This window comes from Mycteria americana, chromosome 13 (assembly GCF_035582795.1).
Source record: "Mycteria americana isolate JAX WOST 10 ecotype Jacksonville Zoo and Gardens chromosome 13, USCA_MyAme_1.0, whole genome shotgun sequence".
Classification (NCBI taxonomy): Eukaryota; Metazoa; Chordata; class Aves; order Ciconiiformes; family Ciconiidae; genus Mycteria; species Mycteria americana.
Window position 1 is genome coordinate 13,408,153 of NC_134377.1, and position 17,716 is coordinate 13,425,868.

The following is a 17,716-nucleotide window of genomic DNA, read 5'->3' on the forward strand; positions in this document are numbered from 1 at the left end:
ATTTCCATGCCTGAGCTACATTTGGAAGATCACAGTCCTGAATGACTCTCTTGTAAACTTTTTACAATTGCTGTTTCCAACAGGGCAAAGGTGAAGAAAGGTGTAAACATTCTCAGTGCAAAGGCAAGCGACCCCCGGCAGTGGGACGTGAAACAAGAGGTGGGGAATGGTGGAAAGCATTCGACCACAACAGTTATTTGTCAGAGGATAGCACCAAGTTCAAGGAACAGGTATGAAACCTCATATTCTCGGCACATTAAACTCATTCATATCCATGATACCATTCATTGGTTGAAAGACTTAGGGCTCATATTACCACTACTCATAGCTATTAAACCTGTAGCCTGGAAATCTGGAGACACTTACGTTAACTACGGTACCATCTGCTGATCTATAACAGGGCATCTCAGTTTCCAGGTAATAAAATCCATCAGTTTAAATTAAAAAATGAATTGAATAGGCCTATGTTGGGGGCGTGAGGTGGGGGAGTGTCATTTTGGCATGAATATGAATATCCTTAATTTTAAAGGTTTTTACTGAACATAATTTTTTGGCTTGATAGTTTTGACCTTTGTGGTTGTTTAACCCCAGTTGGCAACTAAGCACCACACAGCTGCTCGCTCACCCTCCCCCCCCCCCCCCGGTGGGATGGGGGAGAGAATCGGGGGGGGGGGGGGGGGGGAACCAACCTGTGGGTTGAGACAAAGACAGTTTAATAGGACAGCAAAGGAAAATAAAATAATAATAATAATAATAATAATAAATAAATAAAAATATACAAAATAAGTGATGTACAATGCAAGTGCTCACCACCCACCGACTGATGCCCAGCCCGTCCCCGAACAGCGATCGCTGCCCCGGCCAACTCCCCCATTTCTATACTGGGCATGACGCCCTATGGTATGGAATAGCCCTGTGGCCAGTCGGGGTCAGCTGTCCTGGCTGTGCCCCCTCCCAGCTGCTTGTGCACCCGGCAGAGCAGGGGAAGCTGGAAAGTCCTTGCCCAGTGTAAGCACTGCTCAGCAACAACTAAACCATCAGCGTGTTATCAACATTATTCTCATGCTAAATCCAAACCACAGCACCATACCAGCTACTAGGAAGAAAATTAACTCTGTCCCAGCCAAAACCAGGTCAGACTTGTTTCTTTGAACATATCACAGCCTCTGTGGTTGGCTCGTCAAGCAAGCAATGAATTCTTCCCCAGTGAACCGCTGTAACTTTCAAGCATTGGTACAGGATAATTCAAACCTTTCAGTATTTAGTGTCTTGTATGTAATACAGAAGAATCCCCTTTTGCAAACCGTTACTTCTGCAGAACTGGAGGCTCCTGTGCTAAGCCATACACTGGCAACTGTCAGAGGCAGAGCAGTGCACTCCAGGGAGCACCGGTATGAACTGGCCTGCCAGTGCCTGCTTTCCTGTTTAATATGTTTTTACTGAGACTTGGTCTAGTTGTTCCACAGATGTAAAAGCAGTGCTTTTTCAGTAACTATGATTGTCTTCTGCAAGACAGAGTAAAGTCATATATTGCTGCTTTCCGTGGAAATTATTTTGCTCTTGCTGGGTATCATCTTAATGAATTCTCACAACACTGCTGTACATTAGTCCACACAGAGCATTTTCATTGTACGGATCCGAGCAATGCTTCCCTAGCTGTGCGGTTATTATTAGCCTCAAACCTGGGCTCATTGAAGAGTATCATAAAATCTTTGGTGGATGCTGGGTTGGTTATTGCTTTCCCATGCAGTCGGTTTGTACTATCTTCAGGCACAGAAAACCTGAGCAGATTTTAACATTTGTATTCTGTGCCCAGTCAGAGTGCCTGGGAAATATTAGACTTCTGTAAAGTGCAGAAATTTCTCTTGTCATGAGCAGCTCACTGATTCAATGTATTTACACTTGATATCATTGCAGTTAGTGAGATTTTCAGTGGAGAGTTGGGGGGGGGGGGGCATAAAGGGAAAGGAAAAATATATCATTTGAGCCTGCCAGAAGTAAAAAACAAAACAGTTTGAAAGGGAAGACATGGCTTTAGAACAGCACATAACTCTGAGTGTATTTGCAACTGTGGAACTATAATAGTCAGGTTATCAAATCTCAAATTAAATCTTCTCAATCCAATTTGCATAAAGTCTAATTAACCCATAAAAATATTTTTAGCACTAATTATGCAAATAAAAGTCAATGTTTTAATTAATGCCTCTTTCATTTGTATATGTAAATAGTCACTGTCTTTGAAAGCATGACGAACCTAGGTTCGAATGAAATGTTTGCGTACCAGGAAGAGCTGGACAGGGAAACGTGGGCACGTGTGTACTGAGATCCCAGTGGGAAAGCATACGATGTAGTGGGCATTACAGTTATGGAGTTTCTAAGTGTCACTTGGAGCCCTCTGCGCAGAGCACAAATATTCTGTTAAGCTAATTTAATTTGGTTGAGAATTGCAAGTCCCTAATGGGATCTTTCTGCGCCACCACCAGCTTTTTCAGGCTAGTTTAGCAGTGCAGTTCATTTGGGTGATGTGCGGTTCTGTAGCAAGGTCAGCGTAGATGTGAGGTAATGTTCTGGAGTTCCAGCATCAACACAGGCTAATCTCCTCTTGCAGCAAACTCAGCCAACTCATAAATATGTTGGTTAATTTGAGCAGAGAGGAGTGTTTTCCACTGTCTTTGCAAAAGAGCTTCTGAAAAGCAAGTAAATGAAAGTTTGTCGTTCTTGAATGCTTTATGAACATTCATACAGCTTGTCAAGAAGATGATAGTATGTTATTTTTCTTTACATGACCAGCTATTTCTAGCGCAGCTCAGAGAACCAGCTAGCAGGAAAGGAGAATGAAGGGTCTTCTACAGTTGTGCCTTATTCCTCTGTTGCAACCCAACAGGAATAATTTGGCTCTCCCCTTGTATTGTCAGATGTCCCCAGTCGGTTGTGAAGTAAGTCAGAACATTACTTAAATTCATAATAGATTCTCAGTGCATTAGAGTGCTGCCTCCTACAAACTATTTTGTGGTAGCCAGATAAAACTGCATCCAGGATTCATTCTGGTCATAACAGGGAGAGTGATGTGTTGAGTTGTTAGGCACATGGACAGGAAATTCTGGCCTTTCTCTGTGTGCTTTCATTTACTTGGGAATCTCCGTGATGCACCATGGAGAACCATTGCACTCTTTCCCCTTCGTATCCCTGGAAACAAATGCCCATACTCAATAAAACTACTCATTTTTGTTGCCATGTTGCTTTTCTTGCATATTTCTACTATCATTAGTGTATGGATATAATTACATTGTAAGCACTTTGAAACAAGCAGTTTATATCTGAATGCAACACCACTTAGCAGCTAATATACCTTTCACATCATATAAATAATAAAAAACAAGGGACATATTTTAGATACGTAACATCAGTAATTGTTTACCATTACATTTTGAGAATTTAAGTGGGTCACACTTTTTACTTTTATAAGTAATATTTGTTTTCTTTGAATTTGTGCTGCTAAAGCCAAAAGCCATAGCTACTTAACTTAGATTTATTCAGAAAGACTTTACCACTATAGCAAGTAACTGGAAACAGCTTGAAATCAGCAATGTTTGTGTGCCTCATAATGCAATTTGTGCTGAGATTCAAGTAGCTATTGATGAGGATAACAACAGTGTTGATTAGTGAAAACAAGCCTTAGACTACTGCTTGGTCACTTGTTTTCCCTTGTTGTTTCTCGTTTCTGGAGGAAAGCTGGTAGGTTTGAAATGTGTCCTCAGGGTAGATGAAGAGATATTTTTGGTTACTATTATAACCATTTCCATATCTTAGTCTTGCCTCTGTTTGGTGCCAGCCCAAGGCTTGTGTGGTTGATTTATGATGTGCCACATCTACCCTGAGAACAGCTTCAGTGAAAGGGCTCATATTTGCTGTGTAGTGTATTCTGGATTGCCACCACAGGGTATAAGAGCTGTTCCAAGACAGAGCAAGGGTTATTTTTAACCTAAGTATTTTCATCGTCTTTTTTTTTTTTTTTATAGTCTACCTCCACCAGCTGGTATGCTGTCAGCTGTGGGGATGAGAAAGACGGATTGAGGGCAGGAGCAAGGAGGGTTAGGGGAATTTCTTAAGCTGGCTTCTCTGCCAAAGCCAGAGCATCCTATAACTGCGGTGTCAAGAACTAAGAAGCAGCGCCTGGGGCTAATCTAGGCCTAACTCATTTTGCTCCTTCAAACCTGGAAGTGGGCTGGAACAAGCTGCCTTCAGTCTGTTCTGGGGCTGATGTTTCTGCCCATGGATGTTGTACTTTGTTTGTGGAGGAATGGAGTCACCCAGAGCTTTTGATTTCTGTCAACCGGGTGGAGGAACTGAGTGTGGGAGAACGGAGAGACATTTAGAAAAACTGACATAATGGAAAACTGCTGTGATGTAGCACTTTATCCTCTTGGCCTTGAACCTTTTGAGAGGCCCGTGGGCTTACAGCTCTCCAGCCATCTGTCTGATAAAGAGGCAGACTCGGGAAGAGTGCTTCCAGATGTTATGTTTATGTTTCAGACTGTGTCACAATCACTTATTCCCCCTGCCACACGCGCACACATTTTTTTAGTTGTTTGTGGTATTTTTTTAGCACTGTCTGGGTATCATTGCATTCACATGGAAACAGCTAATGATGTTACCAGGTTGTGTTTCATATCATCGGGGCATGGAGGAAAGCAACAAAGCTGTTACAATTCTATGCAGGTCCTTCCTCTGTCTGGCAGCACCATATGCTGCCAAGGGATGTCAGCGAAGTGAATTCTCTTGTGATTGAAGAATAAAAGTAAAGCATATGTGTACAACATGCCTCAAACTTGAAAAATGGTAAGCCGTGTGGTGTGTGTGTCTGGCTATACCTGAAGACGGTCAGTCTGTGCCCAATATATGGACATAGAGAAGAGTAGTCACACATTACGGGCAGGGTGTTATTAATTTTTTTAGAATCTGGGTCATCTTCCCCAGGCACAGTTTTGGGTCAGAGTGGTTTGTAGAGCTCAGCAGAGTGGCAGCGGTGCCTGCTGACCTCAAAACCTTGCAGCCTGAGCAGAGGACACTGGTTTTCACAAGGACTCAGAGGTTTGGTGCTCATGGGTCGGGATTTTTTCATTACAGCTGTTTATCCTTCTGACTGATAATTGAGGCAGGATCAGAGCTGAGATGGCGCATGCCACTACTGTAGTAGTAGATGCTTGGGAAGTTGTATACGTCTTCAGGAGGTCACATCTATGTCTGCAGAAACTGATTTGTACGAACTGTAGAGATACTTAGGGAGGAAGACATCAGCAGTGGATTTCTTTTACCATTGAACCCCAAAAGAGAAACAATTTGCATCCATTTATGAGAGGGTCATGTATGAACAAGCATTATGGCCTCCTGAGTATTTTGTTTTAAGCATCACGCCTATTTTGGTGCAAATTAGGTGCAGTCTTTTAGGCTGCTGGCAAGTTACCAGTGCAACCCTCAGAGCTTCCAAGGCGAGTCATTCCTGTGATGTGCATCTGTCTGCTTAAAATGACACATGGGAATGTATGCATGTAGCTGTCAATAACAGTGTCAGGAATAATACAGCTAAGCCTTTACCTACTGCTTTAAAGATCCTTTCCCTCCACCCTTTCTCATCTGATTTCCCAAATCATTTATCTCTGCCTGCTGTCTTCGCATTTTAAGATTTCTCTTTACGTCAGGATGCCTTCTTCAGGTCAAATTAGGGCACAGACGTCTCCAGTGTACAGTTTAGGTGCCAAAGATACACTGGACATCTGCACATATGGTGGAGGATCAGCCAGCTGTGCCTTGTAACAATGTCTTTTCTAGGGCACAGAAGACTAGGGTTAGAAGGTTGCTTCCCAAAGGAGCCTTTCATATGGCTCCTCTTTTGCTGCTTTGAATGTCAGGAGTGTTTATCAAAGCCCTGAGCTGGGGAGGGAGGAAGGATGAAGAATGTCTCTGGTGTCTCTTTCAGGAGTAGGCTGCCTGCAGGAAGGAGGCGGATGCTCCGTTGCCGTTGCCTTGCTCGCTCTGCCTGCCGCAGTGTCTAAGCAAGTGTCTGCACAAACTGTCTTGAGAGGGAATATTTGTTTCTTATGCCTTACTGTCTTACTGACTACTTGTGGGAGCAGGGCAACTTGTTGAACCTTATGAATCCTGAGTGGTTTTGACTTAATGGGCAGCCCTCACTCGCATTAAGGAAAAGCGAATTCCATGGGAGCCCTCAGGGACAAGGACTCTCATTGAGCCTGAAGGACCCTTTCTTTTCAATACTTTCAGTAATGCGAGTTCAGAAGGATCAAATTTGAGATAACTATAGCAATTGTCATGGCAACAACATACGTCTGTCTAGTTTTCATCTAGCACCTACCACTGCGAGGCCCTGATCCATAACTAGAGTGTTGGCCCTACCATAATCCAAATAAATAACAACACTATTATCAGTCAATTGTTTCAATAGAAGTTTGTGTTTCACTTGTCATCGGCATAAATACCTGCTTTCTAACAGCTAAAGGCTGAGTCAGAAAACCAACAGGGTCTGCACAAGTGCTGTGGAAGATACTAAATGGAAAGTATTTTCTTTCTTATCAGGTATCTCGCAACATTCTCTCTTCTGTTTGAAATTCAAAGCAAGATATTGTAATCTAAGATAAGGTTTTTGAAAGCCTGTTGTTAGGCGCTATTGAAATGAATTTTCATGTTGGATTTCAACAGAACCGGTGTTAGACTCAGTCCTGACCATTTAAAAAATACTACATTACTCTTTATAGATAACTTAACATAGCATTAGCCAAGGCGTTCCCATGAGTTCTCTCTCCAAGAAAAGAAATTAATTAATAGAGATGAGATAACAAATTGTGTGAAATGAGATCTATCCGTGATCTCTCCAGAAGTTCCAGCCCAGTTCCAATAAATTAATTCTTTGTATTTTTTGTCTACTTTGGAGTTCCTGGGTCTGTTGGGAAGCAGAAGGGCTGAAGCACCAAGAGAAAGGTCATTCTTCACATATTTCTTGCCCATATGAAAGCATCAAATTTGTTTGCTCAGCAAATCTGTATAGTCTGGAAAAGCTTTTTACATGCTTATCAAAACCAAATGCTGGAGGCTTAGTCAATGCATGCAATAACCCAGCCTTGCTGAAAAAGCTGTCTTGCTTGTCGTCAGTGCCTTCTCTGCTTTCCAGTCAGGATGGGTATATTGTTTTATTTCATTATTATGTAAATAGAGCAGAGCCCCACACGTATTAAATTGAATAGGATGTGCAATCATGGAATAATGGGACAACAGCTTTATATCCATTCCAAACTGATAGACAGGTTCAATAATAACTGTAATTCCTGATGTCCAGGGTGAGATTAGTTTTTTATATCTGGCAAAGTAATCATTTCTCAGAGAGTGACTAGAAAACATACAGTCTACTTCATGGCCTTTGACTTAGGTCTGAACGTGTGTTTTGCAGAGCTCCCGGAATATGCCGTAGGAAAGGCTGGCTGTCCCACTTGCATCTTCTGCCGAAAGCTGCTGTGTTCCTGCCTCTTGCACACAGCAATCCCTATTGCTTTCCATTTTAATAAGCTGTAATTCATAGCAAGGTTATCTGTGAAAATCTCCTTCTGATGCAGCACATTCATGGATTGATACTTCTGTTAATTTTTTTCTCTTTGCTCTTTAAATCATGAGTTCTAATTTGGGGTGAGGTCAGCTCTTATTTATCTGTGACAGTTGGCATGGTTTGGATGTTTTAGCAGCTATTGTAATGCAGCCTTCCTTGTGATTTGGAGGCAGTGGAAGATAAGAGACAAAAGATGCAGAATTAGGGGGGAGCAATTTGTGCATGTGTATTTTTTCTCACACTGCCTTTGAAGCAGAAACATCTGCTGAAGGCCATAAACAGCTGAGTTCAGCAATACCACATCATGCTGCCAAGCAACTCTGCTTTCCTCTGTAACTTTCACAGCAGAGGAAATAAATCAGTCAGGCAATAAAGAATGAAGAAAATTTAGGAAAACGCGCCAAAAGCCAAACCTTTCTAGAATAAAGTGAATAAGATCTTTGTTAGTATTTGGCGGAGCAATTGAAATAAGTTTCTTACGCACGTAAGCCCTCTGTACCATTGCTGCTTGAGGAATTTCGTAATTACAAAACTCCTCTGAGCTCCAGACACTTAAAACTGGTCTGGAGAGACCTCTGTAAAATAGGCTACAATCTCATAAAAGAGAATTAGATGATTTTAAACATTTTTCTGATCTCATGCCTCTGTCAGATCAGTAGCAGCTAACCAATTGACAGTGGTAACGTATCACTGTCTATCTGAGACCTTTACATTTCCGTAGACAAAGCACAATGTATCAGACAGGTGAACCATTTGATTCTGCACTGACTTACTGAGATTTACTTTTCCACTCAAAGTTACTTTAGTTTGATGAGTTACTGCCTATTTAAAGTACAGATAAAAATACCTTCTCTCTTTCTTTCTTTCATTATATAATAATGGCGACTGCTATATGAGACAGGTGGAAAATGATTATATAGATGCTAAGTCTTTGTTGTAAGTCTTACAAGTTAAGCAAGGTTGGTAAGAAAACCAGCAGATCATGGGAACTGCTGACTTGGAGGATTTTACTGCGTATTGCTGGTGCTGTGGGTTCCTACTCCCGGCTCGTAGCAGAGCTCTCCCTCCAGGCACCGCTCCTGGCTGTCACTTTGGTTCAGATCATTAAGTTCTCTTCCCACTTGACCTGTGTATGTAATTAAATAAGAGATGTTACTTGTATCCTTGCAGTGAGGGACAGTTAAACACTACTCCTGCCGCCGCCTTCGTTCAGAGACCGCATTGTCTGTCTTTTGTTGTTGTACCTCTCACCAGGCCTAAATAATAGAAAGAGAACTTGGGTGTTTTTTACCCACTGCATTTTTTTTCTCTCTTTTTAAAATTCAGAATGAGTTTAACTGCATTTCATTAGCCTCTTCCATTACATCCATCGCATATCCTCCAGTTGGAGATAGTTGTAATGAAAAAATAATTTTATAAGCACATTAAAATTATCACTTAAAATCACTTATATGATTGATACAGGGTTTACAGAGGAAGTTGAGTCTTCATAAACACTTGACAGACCTAACTGTTGTCTCATTAGCACCAGTTTTACATTGGTTTAGCTCCACTGAGTTGAATACAATTAATCTACTGATTCTCACTTTTGTAATTTAAACCAGGATCGAGCCTTACACGATCATAAGATGTTTGTTTAAACTTATTTGCAGTATCCAGTTCTGTGATTACAAATATATTGGTTTGAACACCAAACCAGCATGAGGTCCTGAACTTGAACAATTTGAAGACCTGATCTGGCAGGTGTTGTTCATGCATCAGTCAAGTGTGTTTGCTTCTTTGAGATACTCACATCTCAGGCTTAGAAAACCTTGCCCTTCTTCAGTTATCTTCTTAGAAAAATGCTTGCAATAGCTGGGATGCTAACAAATACAGCTCTCGTCCTACAACTCTCTAGTATTTTTTTCAATATTTGCATGCACTCTTGTCTGTCTCCATCCATCTGCTGTCTCTCTTCTGCTATACTAGTAGGCTTGCTGAAGCAGGCAGCGTGTTTATTATTTGTACAATATGCAGCAGGGTCCTAGCCTATGACAAGGCTGCTACTCTTAATTGTAATAATAAATAATCACCTTCTTTATCTGGTTAATTCTATGTCTCTGCTTGAAAATAGTTGGAATGGATCCATTCCCTGGTGTGAAACATGTTTGAAACTTTTGCAGGCTGATATGGGGATAACACTAATTTGTTGCGTAACTACTAATAGGCCATGTTACCAGTGCTTCAGACTGAATGAAGCAGCATCGTTATTGTTCTGCAAACACCTTAGAGCATATGAGCACTGTTAGCAAATGGAACAGTTTGTGTAATTCAAGCTGGACATAACACAACTCAGCAAAACCAAGGACTTCTCATGTTCTGTTATGATGGATTCCATTCAATTCCCCTTGCATATTTTACATAGTAGGTGGAGATAATGCATGCTTTTACAAGCTTAGAAAGTAAAAATCTTTGTCTAAAAATCTAGTCTAAAAAACCAGCTTGCATCAGAGATCATTGCAGTTCTCCACACATAACTGTCTTACACAAGAAAGAGTAGTTACTCTATGGGCTTCTATAATTCATCATTTGCAAGTCATAATTTATCTACAATTCAGGCTGCAGGGAGACCTCTGGTATTTCACATTCTGGGAATGATGGAAGATCTCGTTTTTCTTCACTATCACTTCATGGTGAATATCTGCAAATACCGACATTTTAAAAGGCAACCTCTTTTTTCAGAGCTGTGCAGCCACAGTCCCTTAAGTGTAAATCAGTGTAGAATTTGTCTTGCTGTGTCAAGTGCTTGTACGAATCACCTGGTTCAATTTGGTTTTTGTTACATGAACTGGGGGGTCGGAGGGGACCTAGGAAGTGTTTGGAGGATACTGTATGTTTCCTGGCAGTTGAACAAGGTAGAGGTGGGCTGCTGTTTTGAAAGGTAGTAGATGTCTGTGAGTTCTCAAAAAAATTGGTTATGATCCATCAAATTCTGGCTAAATAAGATCCCTGGGGTTCTGTTTCTTTCAGTAGATGATATTGGATGATTAAGATCTGTAAGCATATTCTTTTGTAACACTTTCAAAATTAAGAATGAAAAATGAGATGGGAGTAGCAGTATTACATGAAAGTTGCCACCGTTTTTTGAATGCACTTTTTCCTTAAGCAAGGAAATTCAGTATTTTTTCCTGGAAAAACCTGTGATGTGTGCTTACTACTTTGAAGGGTCAGAATGAGAAGTGTCAACAGCTGGTATAAATCAGCGTAGATCTGATGAAACAATGTATACCAGTTTGTCCCATTATCATTCACGAAGAACTCATACCACTTTTCCGTTACTACTTTGCCAAAATGCTAGTAATTTCATGGGGAAATAAGTTTATTAAAGAAAACTGAGATGCTTGTTGTAGAGAGTTTTTTGGATAGATCAGTGCTGAATTCTTGATTACTTGCCAGGAATTTCAGTTCCAGTTAAATTTCCAGGGAAGAAACCTTAGCTTCATTGAAGCAACCTTAGCTTCATTGAAGCAAATGGCAAAATTTCCTCTGCGGTCTGAATTTCACCCCAAGTTTAAACTAAATTTTTACTCTTCTCTCCTTCCTTCTCTCTGACACACAGCTCAGAAAACAAGAAAAGAATAGAATAGAATAGAATAGAATAGAATAGAATAGAATAGAATAGAATAGAATAGAATAGAATATTTTGGTTGGAAGGGACCTTCAACAATCATCTAGTCCAACCTCCAGATAATCTCTTTCCTGTTCAAGGCTGTGAACAACAGCTTACACGCTCCCCTTCCATGTGTATACCTGCATCCATGATGGTAATCATCACAAAAGGACTTTTAAGTAGCACCCCATTGATTTTTGTTTTCCATGCTGCAAATTAATGGACTGAGCATGCACTCTTTGTAATCACACTAGTAGAAATTCAATAATGACTCTGCCAGAGTAGTTGAGTGACCTCAGCCACTGAATTCATTCCTATTTCGACTATTTTTAATGAGACTGGCATATTTAGCAATGCCATCGGATGGCTTTGAAACAAGGTGCCCTGTCAACCAAAGCATTACTGATAGACCAACTAACAAGAATTTCAATGTTTATATCTGTTCTCTTACCCAAAATAGTTTACCGCGTCTGTGTGGCAATGTTCATTGGAATGTACTACGCAAAAGAACTTCCTGTTGTATATAACCTGCATGAAGTATTCTGCTTTAATTACTAGATTTCAACCAAGCCAGAACTCAGCAAGTACCACTGACAATCCCCAAAGGAATATAATCTCTCTGGTTAGTTTACCAATTTTTCAGCTAGGTTTAGAGGTTTTAATTGTATTTGATTATCATTTCTTATGGCATTTTTGTCATCTCTGAAAAAATGCAATAGGATGGTGAGGCTCTCCACTTGGAGATGCTATTTGTCAATTTTTGTCTTGAGAAATATTCAGAAATTTAATGAACCCGACTGGGAAGGAATATTTAAAGACAGGTCTTGTTCATTGCTGCATATCTGTTTGGCTCTCTATATTTGCGTAGTTCCACAGTTTGGTTATACCTGCTGTGGTTTCCTCACAAGGAGCTAGTAAACTCTTACGCATTACAGATGAACACTGTTTAAATGCATAGTAAATACAAGGCGTTCCCAACAGTACTCTTACTTAGAAAAGTTAACCTAGAAATGTCATGGTAAGTGTAGGGGACTTGATCACTAAGAATTGGCTAGAAACTCAGCTTTTGCTAACATTACTCCCAGAACCATCCGAGAAGGGGATTGTTGCCATGTTCTGTTAATCAAAGCTGTATGAATTATTTTGACAGGCAGCCTCTCCTGCTCTTTTCAGTATTCTTGGGGCTGGTAGAATTGCTGAGGTGAGATTAAACACGTAGTCATGGAACATCATATAATTGCCACATCCTTCAGTGATGCAAATCAGTAGAGATTTGTTGTGATTCACTGTGGATCACATATAAATTCACTGTGTGGGTTTATTAAAAAAAAAAATCTCAGAAGATACCCAGAGTCACAGAACAGGACATTGGAGAGCAGTGGTTTTTACAGACCCCGTTGACCATGTTGTGCATAAATAGGCTCTGACTTTATAAAAGTTTGAAAAGTGCTAACTCTTCACCATTATCCACTCCCAGAGGAATACTGATTTCACTGGCTTTGCTTTGAGTGCTACACCTCAACAACTGGTTTTGAAAAGGTGTGTAGTAGAATTGGCAGTAGAAGAACTTATGCTTTTTTATAGGAGTTAATACCTAGCTATTGGGACAGAAAGAAATAACCAGGTTTTGAATTTGGAGCCTGGTTCAGCATTCAGTGAAGTTTGGAGAAGACTGTCCTTTAGCATTGAGTCCTGCTCTTGATGAACAGCCTTAGAACAGCTTGTACATCTTAAGTAGGTTTAAGAATACAACTACTAACTATGCACACCACTGAGCACAAGTTAATTGCTGCCTGAAGGACAGAAGATGATAAAAATATCGTTTCAGCAACTCTCAGTTGTTTTCTCCAGGTTTTCCCACCCAAGTCCTTTTAGAGCCCTCTTTTTAGATCTGCTCAATGGGCAGGCTCCAACATCCCTCTTCCTTCTGTTTTGTTTTTTTTAAGAACCTTTACCACTTCATCATATTCTGTTTTTACCCTCCTTACTAACTAAACGTTTAGGATGAAATTTGTTATTGATTCCTGGTATAATGTCAGCATCTACTGCAGGATATGCTTTATGTCTTCCAGGGTGGATTTGGGCCTTAGTGCCTCTTTGTACCCTGTCAAACACCCTGGCAGAGATTTCTCTAGTTTGTCTTTTATGGGACCAGTGGGTTTTCTGTGTAATGATACCCCCTTTCCCAGCCACTGGGGAGATTTGCATTAACTGTTCAGTTCTTTCACAGTATTAATGAAGTCTTAGTTCGGAATTATGGATTCTGGAAGGGGCAAGAGTTTGTGGTGGGTTCTCCTCACATGGGTAATACAGCAGCATGCCTTTCACATTAGGAGCTTTAACATTTGTGTGCGTGAATATATTTTTTATTTGTATTTGCAAGGCTTATAATGTCAAATTGTCATCATGCCAGTGATCTATTTATTCCTTTGCCAAGTTCTCAAGTAATTTCCTAGGTTGCTAGAAAGGATATTCCTCTTTTCTACAGTTCTGCAAATTTAGCTGTGGATTGAAGAAAAATCAGGCATTGAATTCTACCCTCAGTGTGCATCAAGCAGCCACTGGCAGCAGCTTCCATGGGGAGATTGTTAGCCAGCTGTGGGAGTCTGGTGTTTTATTTCTTTCTTCTTGAGATCATCTGAACCCACATGGCCCTCCTTCTAAGAAAGCACATACAGCTCTTGCTGGGGTCTCATGAGCAAGATGAGATAACTGGCTGGAGCGCATTATAGGCTCCTTCTGGCCCGTGGCCTGGCTCACTCCCCATAAAACTTGGATACAGAGGAAGGAAAGATTTGCACTTGGGTCACACACTGACCCAAGTGGAGCAAGGATGCAGCACGGACACGCACAGACACATGAGCAGGAGAGTGCTTCCAGGCGCGGCAGTTTGGCTGTGACCCACACATTGGATGGACAGGTGCTTTAACTACCAAAGTAAATCATTTGTATTCATCAATATCTATCATATTTTCTCTGGTCCCAGTTTTGAGTTCCCCAAGTACCTTACATGGAGAGAGAAGACTTAGTTTCAGTGACACTCTCTCAAAATAAAAACCCTAGCCTATTTGGAGTAAACACTTGACTGAAGTATTTGTCAGGCTCCATTATAGCTCTTCCTGCATTCTGTAAAATTATTCACATATATACAAGCATGAGTTCATTTTGCCAGGAAGCAAGACCATTAATCCTGCCTACTTTGAAGCCATGTCTTTGTGGACTGTGCTGGGTGACTTAACTGTTCAGATTACTTAGGTTGTTGGAGACTTCATCCCTTTGTAATGTTAATGACTGCTGAGTAGCTCAGCCCTGCATAAGAATTTTTTCTTATATTTAAGAATATTTTTTCTTTTTTATCTTATATTTTTTCTTATATTTTCTTGTATTTCCCTATGTTTATATTTAATTTCTTGTATTTCTTATTTTATTATATATTTAATATTTTTTTCTTATAATAAATCCTCTCATAGGGCGATTTCGTTTCTAAAGAGTTAATTGCTGCGTGCTATTTTACTCATGAGCCAATTGAATCAGATAATTTGCTGTTTCCTGAGTAATGTTAAAGAGTGTACAGAAATATCTCTTGTTCCAATGAAGATGTTAAAGGGGGTTTGAAGATTCCTTTCTATGCAAATTCTTTACATGAAAGTTTTACGGTATGTACCGTACAAGATTTAGAAATGCTGCTATTTAAACATCAATACATATAATTAGTAATTGTTGAGATCTAATACTCTCTTTAGTGTGTTTATTAGAACTATTCCAGATATCCCTGAAGACAGATTCAGAAAAGTATGTAAACCCTTTAGTTTTATAGTTGCTGCCAGTTTTTCATCTTAAGCAGGGAAAGACACGGGATTTTCCTAGGCACCGAAGTGCCGAGGTTCTTGCCCCTGAAGTTCAAGAGCTATCAGCTACTGATAGTAGTCACCAACTTGTTTCTGTAGGACCCCAGCCTGATCTGTGCTTCATTAGCAGACGTCTCCCTCTTCCCAGCGATGTAGCTCCCTCATTTCACAAATACAAAGCAGAATTGTGCTCCTTGTAGACGCCATTTTGTTTCCACCTTCTTGATGGGTAAGTGCTATCTGTTTTGTTATTGGAGACTAACAGCCAAAATTCTCATGTGTGGAAACACCTACGTGAGAGAGAATGAGCATGAATGATTGTGAGGGATCAAGGACAAGGAACAGACAGCTCTGAAACACTAATTATGGAGCTCACAGGAAACTTGCTTGCAGTCTGCCCATGTTACTTGCTTCTCACTGTGCAAAACATGCACTAAACACTAAGAGTGCAGAGCTTGGATCTTCATATCCCAAGGCTTTTCTACAGTTCAGAGCCTAAGATGCTGTACAGATAGCAGTGAACTGTGCGCTAAGTCACCAGACCCTGTGTACCTCATCTCAGCAGTGAGGATTTGAAGAAAAAAAAAGAATCAGCATCAGGGCTAATTAGCTGGGTCACCAAGTGGTCAGGCTTGGCAGAACTGAAGGGAGGAGAAGCACTCTTAACTGTGAGTAGGATAGGAGCAGAGAGGTGCTTGTCCAGACCAAATCTCTCCTGAGCCTTTGAAGTTTTCTGTCTCTAATTAAAATAAAGTGTAGATTATGTGGGCATTTCAGCTTATGTTTTCCATGTCTCTGTACTACTCTTTCTCAAATCATAATGCTTCTGACTCCAATAGCCAAAACCTCTCAATTATTGTCACACTCTGAGTAGCTTAATGCCAATAATTCTCTGTAGGGAAAAAGATAGTTTAAGTGAATGGAAGTGATTATTAGATGCAGGAAAAATATGCCAAAAGTCGTTCTCTCTTTGCTAACTAGATGTAATTTAAATTTTAAAAGAAGGTATTGAAATTACTACTCTTGGAAGAGAATCCAAAACTATAATGGTTGTTCTTTTTCTAAGGGAAGTCACATTTCTCCTCAGGGCTAATACCATAAGGTCCTTTGTTTGTACTGAAAGCAGCATAGCGCTAAGTAAAGAAGAGAGATCTAAGTCATGAGAGAGAGAGATACGCTTTAAATATGTAACTTTATAGTTTACTGTATACCGTTTATGGTGTTGGCTTCCTTCTGTGCATTCCTACCCACTAGGCTGTGGAAACAGAGAGTTTCCATATTGCCATTAGTCAGTGACAGTATTTTGACATTTGTACAAGGGAATATGTATATCTAAACCCAAATCTGTTTCCGTTGAAAAGGAAATAAACTGTGATGATACCTGAAAACTTAGTTTTGCAAGTCTGGAACTTGCAGGCTTTTCCAGAGTTTCCTAAAAGTGTGTAAAGTTAACCTTCAAAGTCTTTGTAGGACTGGTGTCCCTCTAGTCTGTTCTGAAAACCGGTGTCCACATTCATCTGTCTTTTTACTCTGTCTTAGACTTACTGGTGTGGGTAGAAATCACCTCCCTAACTTCTCCCTCTTCTAAGATATATACTGGAGATAATGGCCATTATTCCTCTGCTTGACATTCCAGGTTAAAAATACCAAATGCACTCAACTCAGTCCGCCCTCTAGTTTCAGTCAGTTTCTGGGGAGGACATTGATTTGATTAATTACCCGTTTGCAGCAGAAATGTACTGGAAGTTGCTCGGGTGACCTCTAGATCATCTAATGGCTGATACATGGGAACTCTCCATCGCAAGCAGAGCTTTGGCCTGTGCCAGTCTCAGTGTCAGAAGGGGGAAATGGTTAATATCTTGCATCCGTAACATATACTTGAAACCCAGTGCACTTTCTCCTAGGTGCTGCATTGTGGGATAGCATCCAAACATTTCTTAATTTTTAGTGTTTCAGCCTCTTCTGTCTGAGTCATGGTATCTGCCACTGTATAACGATGACCAGAAAAGCCGTCTGTGCTCTGGGAGTGTTGTGCTGTAGAAGAGCTGGGTTATATGTCACAGGGGATCCAGAAGGAGCCTCAACAGTGCCCATGTATTAATGGCCCATTGTCATTAAGGCCATCCAGGCTTGTCCAGGCTTGTCTAACACAGCCCTCCTTCATTCAGCTTAAATTTCTGTTAAACATTGATTAAGCCCCCAAAGATAAGGACTTTGCTTTTATGTGGGGTGGTTGCAATCTCTGCACTTTACTACTAAAGCTATGGCAAGCACGGGAAGGCCGTGCTGCTGATTCTAAATATATACATTCTTTAGCTCTCTCCCCTTCACCAAGCCTTAAGCTTGTTGCCTAAAAATGCCCTTTACAAGAAAAAATCTGTAGTGCTGCAGAGCTGGCTGATTTGCGGGTGACCTGCCTGTAAGGACTGCATTACTCAAGTATTCACTTGTCCTTTGAACATGAAAAGACAGACAGGTGGAGCCTGGGGTATTACTTGGTACAAAGCAAACATTTAAAAAGCACAAAGTTTCCGGTCCTTATTGGTAATGGAAAGTACTATTTTCAAAAGTGCCATTTGACATTTAGAAGATTAACTGGTATTG

The 17,716-nt window shown here is 40.6% G+C and overlaps 1 protein-coding gene across 1 annotated transcript in view; it reads left to right on the forward strand.

Moving 5' to 3' along the window:
• Positions 1–17,716, forward strand: part of TMEM132C (transmembrane protein 132C) — a 229,793-nt gene that overhangs the window by 130,122 nt on the left and 81,955 nt on the right. Inside the window, exon 3 of the mRNA XM_075516099.1 lies at positions 84–230. Coding sequence (XP_075372214.1) covers positions 84–230 — 147 coding nt within the window. The remainder of the gene's footprint in view (positions 1–83; positions 231–17,716) is intronic.